The following is a 7,860-nucleotide window of genomic DNA, read 5'->3' as shown; positions in this document are numbered from 1 at the left end:
GAGGGGCTGCGACACTCCTGTCTGCAGCGGCCATCCGTCTCTGACAGCAAGTTGCCCCCTCCCGCGGTGCCGCCGCCCCCACTGCGCCAGCGCTTTGGGGGGGCTGTCTGGAGAGCCGGAGAGCAGGTTGAAGTCAATGCGCGCAGTCAGAGCCAATTAAAGTATGAGAATCTCTAAATAGTGTCAGAATTCAGCCAAGCCCTCCCGGTCTTACAGTATGAAGAGTCGGGGGTGGGGAGCGGGCGTTCGCCCCGGTGCCTGGCTAAACTGGGAGTCCTTAGAAAGAAAACCCGGACGCCTCACCTGTGAGGCGGCCAGGTGAACCTGTCTGCGCTGTCCCAGGGTGGAAAACCTCCCAGCCGCCCCCCTGAGTCCCTGGGCGAGTGTGAGGGGCCGCTGAGCGCCGGGAAGCCGCATCCCGGCCGGACCTTTGGCGCGCGCGTGCCCTGTCGTATTTTCTTGGGGGCAGCGAGGTGCGCAGCTGCCCGGAGAGCTGGGCAGTGGCGGCTGGACCGGCTGGACCGGCTGGACCCCGCTTCCTGAGCTGAAGCCAGTGGCTGCTGCGAGCCGAGCAGAGCCGGGCTGCTCGGTGGGCAGGGGTGCGCGCCTCTGCCTTGACGCCCGCCCCTTTGGGGTGATGGTGAAACCTCTCTTGTGCCCCAGGAGCTGAATGCTTCCCAGCCTGTCACCCCCAAAATGGATTCTGCGAGGATGACAATGTTTGCAGGTAACGGGGGGCTCCCCAGAGGAGGTTTGTGGGGGGCTGGACAGAATTCTGAGGAGTCAGGGTGTGGGGGGTGGTCTTGGCTGCTGGGCTGTAGTGCAGTTTTCTGGACCCCCAGGGAAGCTAGTGGGGAGTGAGGGGAGAAGGGGGGCAGCCGCTGCTTCTGCCTGCTTTCTGGGAAGGGGCTAGCCGGGGCCCCTGGCTAGGTGGGACCGCTGCTGCCGCGCCCCTCAGGGACCCCTGCCCCACAGCCTGCCTCGGCTTGAGCGTCTCCGGGCAGGTCATGGTGCTTGCGCCTGGGCGCCGCCAGCCTGGCGCTTGGAGAAGCCCTTCCCCCACGAGGGCTCTGGCTCCGCAGAGAGCAGCCAGAGCACCCTTTACCTGTGCCCCCACGCCCCACCCCAGGTGCCAGCCCGGCTGGCAGGGCCCCCTGTGCGACCAGTGCGTGACCTTCCCCGGCTGTGTCAACGGACTCTGCGTGCAGCCCTGGCAGTGCACGTGTGAGGAGGGCTGGCACGGCAGCCTCTGCGACACAGGTGAGCCCCCGCGGCACACAGGTGAGCCCCCGCGGCCGCCCGGCGCCTGCAGGTGGGCGCAGCTCTGCTCCCCGCCGCTCCCGGTTCAGGGAGGGCGGGGGCTGCCTGCCGAGGAAGGGGCCAGGATGGCAACGCAAACTTGACAAAGTGGGGGGGCAGGGTCCACCCTAGACCCTGGGGAGCCTGTCCAGGCCACCAAAACTGGGGTGGGGGAGGACTCAGCATCCAGGGTTCAGACCTCAAAAATTCACCGGGAGGCAGCTGGGGAGCGACCCAGTGGCGCGGGCGGGCCTGGGCAGAGGGGAGAAGGGCTGAGCTGGAGCGTGGGGCAGCTGGGGGCGGGGACTGGAGGGGTCTGGCGGGGTGGGGGGGCTGGAGGGGCCCAGAAGCAGGTAAGGGGCAGGGTGGTGGTATCTGTTGCTGTCAGTTTATGCCACCTCCACCCCCCGTTACCCCAAGCAATTCTGAATTGGCTGTGGTTGCATTTTTAGGCTGCAAAATGTTTGTCTGAGCCCTTTCTCTTCTGGCAAAGCCTCCCCTGAGGCAGCTAAAGTCCTAGGAATTACTCCCAGGAGCTTCGGGGCTGCTGTGGAGGGTGAATAGGGAAACTGAGGCTCACGACCGGCGGAAGCAGCTCAGACCTCCCCAGTCCTGAGGCAGGCAGCTAGAAATCCCATGTCCAGCCCAGACGTGGTCACCCTCTGCCTCTAAGACCCTCCTTTGGGGAAAGCCTGAGACCCCTGTTGTCACCCTGGGCAGTGGACTCTCAGAAGCCAGCTCCCCTCCCCCGTCTGAGGTCCTGAGAGCCCCCAGTACAGGATTTCCCCCACAGCCGTGGCAAGCTCCAGCCCTCAGTGACACCCTTTCAGCAGCCAGAGCTGTTTGGGCACCCAGACGGTCCCCGAAAAGCTGCCATTGGACCCAGGGTGTCAGCCCCCTTCCCAGCCCCAACCCAGGGCTCCCTGCTGGGATTTTCCCAACCCGTGGTCTCCCCACTGGCTGGACAAAGGCTCTCAGCTGGGGTCTGCGGGAGGTCGGGCCCCAGGAGGGCCCCTCCCGGGCTGGGGTCTCTCAGAGCCTCAGCTGCGCCGCAGGCCCCAGAGCCCCGCAGCCTCCCGGCAGCCTCCCACCGCTGCGGCTGCGCCACCCCACTGAGGGGCTGCAGGCCGGCAGGGAGAGGCTGCCGCGGGCACTGGCGGTTCTTCAGGGCCAGGGGCAGGGCGGCCCGCTCTTTGGCTTCGATCTGAGGTGCGGAGTGGCATGGAGCAGGGGCAGGGTCGGCGGCCGCTGCGGAGCCTGGTGTCTGCACCACAGGCGCCTTCCTCGCCATCAGGATAAATCCTCTTTATGTTCCCTTGCACCAAGCCGCTGGGCTCAGGATGGGCCTTCAGCGGCCTTATTGATTGATGGCCGCCCCCTCCACGGGGGGCTGGGAGGGAGGGCTCAGGCCTCTTTAAAAGAGGCAAGCAGCCTGCAGCGGCGCTCGGACCCTCACGCCGGGGCTGAGGGCGCCCACTTGCCCTGTAGCAGGGGAGGCAGCTGACCGGTAGCAGGGCAGAGCTCGAAGTCTCCCGCCAGGTAGCGGGGCGTCCCTGGGTAAGTGGGCGAGGGTGCTGAGAGCCCGGAGCCCTGTGTTCAGCCTGCCCCTAAAGATGTGCTTGAGGCGCGGAAGCCCCGGGGAGCAGCCCAGGCTGTGGAGCCCCCTCAGGGTGCTGCACAGGCTGGTTTTGCTGCCTCTTCATTAGGGAGCCCCTTCACCCGGACCTCCAGCGGAGACCCTCAGAGCGCTGGCGGTGGAGCCAGATGCAGAGGCGGGGAGCCGACGAGCAGAGGCGGGGCCCACCGCTGCCTGCGTCCACCCGAGATGGGGGGGCCGGACCTGGGGAGCTGGACATGAGGACTTGTGTAGGGAGGCAGGCTTGGGGCGCTCAGCTCAGCACAGTTTGGGGAAGGCAGGGGTCTGCTGGACTTCCAGGAAGGCCTGGCTGTTTGTGCGTGGCCAGTTTCCTGGGCTGCAGTTTGCTCCCTGCAGGATTTTGGGGGGGGGGGGTGATTGTACACTCTTACTCAGGACTCACTGGCATGAGCAGTGGGCTCAGGCAGAGCCCTCTGGGGTCTCCCTGCCCCCACTCAAGAAGCTCCTCCTTCCAGCCTCTGTCCCCCACCTCCCTGGAGGAGGGGTGACCAGGTCCGCTTTGCTCCCCCCAGATGTCGGGGCCTGCAGCTCCGCCCCCTGCGCTAACAACGGGACCTGCCTGAACCTGGGTGACGGCAGCTACGAGTGCTCCTGCCCGCCCGGCTTCTCGGGGAAGGACTGCCAGCTCAAGCGCGGGCCCTGCGTGGTCAACGGGTGAGTGTCCTTCCCGGCCCGCGGCCCGGGGGCTTTGCGTCCCGCTTCACGCCGAGCCCCTTTCCGCCTGGCCCCTCGGACCCTAGCCCCACTGGAGGCCAAATAAGAGCCCGCCCCTGGGACCTCCGGCTGGCCAGTCTGACGGGAGAGGGGTCTTCTCTGTATCCCCCCAAAGACCCCAAAGGCCGTCCGCATTCTCCTGCCGTCCCAGGACGGGCGTGTGGGTGGTGGTGGGCGGGACGGGGCTGGGGGCGGCTGGCCGATGCCTAAAAGTGTAAGAGGTGGGAGTTCAGCAGGGCCTGGCTACTTGCCCACTTACCGGGTTGTTGGGTTGCTCTGGGGGGACTGGCAGTGGGTTTTTCTGGGGCGTCGGGGAAGCCGCTCGGCGGGGGGTGGGGTGAAGGGCCTGCAGCGCGCAGGGCGGAGGCCGTCGGCTGCCCCCCAGGGAGGCCCGGGACGCAGGGGCCGTGGGCGCCACAGGAGGTGGTGCCCTCTGTACCCCGCGCCTCGAGGGCGGTGCAGGCTCCCTGTGGGGCCGGAGAGACGAGAGCTTGGGCGGGTGGTGGGGCGCCCGGTGCTTTCCTCCCGGGAGTCAGGGCCAAACTGTGAAGCGGGCTGGCGTTGCCTGGCCCCGGGGGGGCGGCGGAGACCCCCATTCAGGGTGCGTTCAGGGTGGGTTGGGGCCTGGGGCCCGGGGCCCAACCCCGTTTCTGCCTATTGGTGAGCGAGACCGCTGCAGTGTTCCGGTTTCCTCTGTCACAGACTTGACCGTCTGTTGAAATAGAGCCCGCGACCCCTGAGATTCTTAGAGCTAGCTCCGGGCCACCTCCCCGCAACCCTGCTGCTTTCTCGGGCTCAGCACCCCTTTCTCCCCGGGCGCTCGGCATGTACCACTGGGCAAAGGGCTGCTCGCTTCACTTCGCTGCGCTGCAGGAGCCGCGTCTGCTGCCCGCTGCGCCGGGTGGCGTGAGGGCGGGCCCCTGGCGAGGGACACAGCACCCACAGCCCGGCGCAGGACGAGGGTCAGGGCCGGCCCGGCGGCACAGCGAGCGCTGGCTTGCCGCTGACTCCGCTGCTCTCAGCCTCAGTTTCCCCACCGTGCAGTGACGCGCAATGGGGGGCTGGGGGGTGCCGCGGGAGGCGGGAGGGGAGCTGGGCACCCGCCAGGCCGGCGCACTCCAGGTCGGCGCTGGTGGGGGCCGCACCCCACTCTGGTGGCGAGCCCCGAGAAGGCAGGCAGGGCGCGGCCGGCCGCCGCGCGCCCCCAGCCCAGCCCCCGGGGCCCTTTACGGTGTTGCAGCTCCCCCTGCCAGCACGGAGGCACCTGCCTGGACGACGAGGGCCGGGCCTCGCACGCCTCGTGCCTGTGCCCCCCCGGCTTCTCAGGCAGCTTCTGCGAGATCCTAGCCGTGCCCAGCAGCTGCACCCCCAACCCGTGCGAGAACCAGGGCATCTGCACCGACATCGGGGGGGACTTCCGCTGCCGCTGCCCGGCCGGCTTCATGGACAAGACCTGCAGCCGCCCGGTGACCACCTGCGCCACCGACCCCTGCCTGAACGGGGGCACCTGCCTGCAGCACAGCCAGGTGAGGTTCGAGTGCCTGTGCAAGGCCGAGTTCACGGGCCCCACCTGTGGCAGGAAGCGCGCGCCGGGCCCCCAGCAGGTCACCCGTCTGCCCAGCGGCTCCGGGCTGACCTACCGCCTGACCCCCGGGGTGCACGAGCTGCCGGCGCCGCAGCCCGAGCACCGCATCCTCAAGGTGTCCATGAAGGAGCTCGGCAAGAGCACCCCCCTCCTGTCCGAGGGCCAGGCCATCTGCTTCACCATCCTGGGCGTGCTGACCAGCCTGGTGGTGCTGGGCACCATGGGCGTCGTCTTCCTCAGCAAGTGCGAGGCCTGGCTGTCCAGCCTGCGCGCCCACCACGCGCTGCGCAAGAAGAAGAACCTTCTGCTGCAGTACAGCAGCGGGGAAGACCTCGCCGGCGCCGGGCCCCCCGAGAAGATCGACATGGCCACCTTCAGCAAGGGGGCGGCCGAGCGGGAGGTGTAGGCGCCCCCGCCAGCCCCGCCCTGCCTGCGGGGCTCCGCAGGGCCCCCTCTCTGCGGTCTGTGTTCCTCTCGGTGGTGGAATTTGCTGTCCTTTGTGTTGAATCTGGTGAACGCTATGCTTACATGTATTACCTCTGTGTTGCCGTGTGACAGACGCGTGCCCAGACCCCCTTCTCTCGTAATGCATGATAAAAAATAAGAAGAATTTCACCTTTAAACTAGTCAGAGAAATAAGTATGTTATTCTAAATGTAACGAAAACCCAAAAAGACCAAAAAAAAACAAGGCAACAGAACCAGGGCTGGGCGGGCGCCCCCCGGCCCTCGTGAAACCGCCACGCATGCTGTGCACGACCCGCCACTGTGAAAAGGGCTGCGATCTCCTCCTTGGTTAGTTCTCACGCGCACCTCCGCCTCGCTCGCACGCACATCAAGCCCGACACCGAGACCCTTAGCGCTTTCTGGTTGAGTTGAATTTTGCGGAGGGCAACGGCCGTGTGTCAGGCAGAGAGACCCCCGGGGTGGCGCTGGGGCCCCCAGCCGTGGGGGCCCCTCACGCCCCCCTGCCCCACCTAGGACCCACCTTCCCCTCCCCCCCCAGGGACCACCGAGGTCCTCTCTTGCTCTAAAGTCCACACTGGGAACGAGGGGTTAGAACCCCGACCCTAAAAGTGGGATGTGATGGGGACTCGGTCCCACCCCGGGGGCCGCAGGTTTCCGCCTACCCCCAGCACACTCGACACACTGCGACCGATTCGAGCTGCATCTCCAGTGGGGCCTCCAGGCCTCTTCCCGCTTGGGAACAATTGGCCCCTTGAGTCCCAGCGTGCCGGGGGCCGCTCCGGCAGCCCCCCCCGCCCCCCCAGCACCTGCCCCCCCACGGCCCCTCTAGATTAGAGATGTTTCTTGTCCACAAGTGCCCCGGCCAGTCTGAGCGGCAGCACAGCCTCACCAAGGGCTGGCGGCGGGCCGCGCCCCTGGGGTCCCGGCCTGATGCGCCCTGCAGCCCCAGCCTTGCTGTGTTGCTGAGCTGCTGACCTCAGATCCTGAAAGACTAGCCAGCTTCTGAATTGTGAACTTGATTTTTTTTTAAGAGCATCTATCTTTTTTGCGAAAATGGAAGGAATTGGGACAGAGCTCTGTTTGGCGTCCCAGCCTCGGGGCGGGCCCCAAACAGCCCTCCGTCACCGGTTAGGGATATTTTGCTTCTTAAAGTATTTGGATAGGAAGCGATACTCTTAGCTGCACTGAGTGTTGCCTGCCGTGTTTACCGCGCTCCCAGCATTTCTTTGTCAGCATCGTCACTCCCACCCTCTCCTCACCCAGTCACACCCCACACACCGCCATCGCCCATTGCCATCGCCCATTGCCATCACCATCGCCACCCAGGTCACCCGTCGTCATCCGGATTCAAAGCCCGATTCAAAGTCCAGCTGTCATGTCCCCCCACCTCTCGACGCCCCACCGAGCCGATCGTCCCCATCACGCCCAGCCCCTTATCCTCCTCCCAAGCACCCCTGCACCCCATCACCCTGACACCCCCAGAGGCTCCCCCTCAGCCTTGAGTCCCAATCGCCAGCATCAAGCCGCTCCCACCTCACCCCAACCCCACCTGTTCCCTCCCAGTCCTCCATTTCCAGAGTGGGCCTCGACCCCCCCAACCCGGCCATCCTGGCTGCTGCCCCGCCCCCACCCCAGGGCCTCCCCTCCCCCTCACCTGTGTCAGCTTTCCCACGCCCCACCCTCCTCCTCCCCCCAGTCACTTGAACCATCATCTCATCCACTTTGAGTTTGTTTAACAAAATAAAAATATAAAAAGACAAAAAATAGAACTGTTGGCGGTGCTGGGCGGCCCCCGGCCGCCCGGCGGCTCTCAGCGCGAGACCAGCGGGCTGCTGACGGTTCTGATCTTCAGGGCCCCCTAGGGCAACATCCTCAGATTGGATGAAATGATCAAATTTAACTTCCCTCTGTTCAGGAGGTGAAGTCCTGCACCCCGCCCGCCCGCAGGGGAGACCCCGCCTCTCGGGATCCACTCCCCCTCCCTCCCCACCCTCCGTCCTCCGTCCATCGGTCACGAAGCGCCTCCAAGCCGCTGCTGCGTGGGCGCAGGGCTGCAGGCTCAGGGTCGCCCGCGGGGGGTCCTTGTGTCCCCCAGGGCCAGCGCAGTGCAGACACGTCGGGGAGGGGCGGCCCCCAGGC

The 7,860-nt window shown here is 66.4% G+C and overlaps 1 protein-coding gene across 1 annotated transcript in view; it reads left to right on the top strand.

Annotated features, from left to right (window-relative positions):
- Positions 1-5,661, top strand: part of DLK1 (delta-like 1 homolog (Drosophila)) — a 6,800-nt gene extending 1,139 nt beyond the window's left edge. The window contains exons 2-6 of the mRNA XM_004682011.1: positions 343-451; positions 664-727; positions 1,130-1,260; positions 3,469-3,610; positions 4,911-5,661. Of these exons, the coding sequence (XP_004682068.1) occupies positions 343-451; positions 664-727; positions 1,130-1,260; positions 3,469-3,610; positions 4,911-5,661 (1,197 nt within the window). The remainder of the gene's footprint in view (positions 1-342; positions 452-663; positions 728-1,129; positions 1,261-3,468; positions 3,611-4,910) is intronic.
- The last annotated feature ends 2,199 nt before the right edge of the window (positions 5,662-7,860 follow it).

Source organism: Condylura cristata, unplaced genomic scaffold, assembly GCF_000260355.1.
Source record: "Condylura cristata isolate star-nosed mole 26May11 unplaced genomic scaffold, ConCri1.0 scaffold00013, whole genome shotgun sequence".
Classification (NCBI taxonomy): Eukaryota; Metazoa; Chordata; class Mammalia; order Eulipotyphla; family Talpidae; genus Condylura; species Condylura cristata.
Note: the sequence above shows the minus strand (reverse complement) of the source record. Positions and strands in the feature narration are given on the sequence as shown.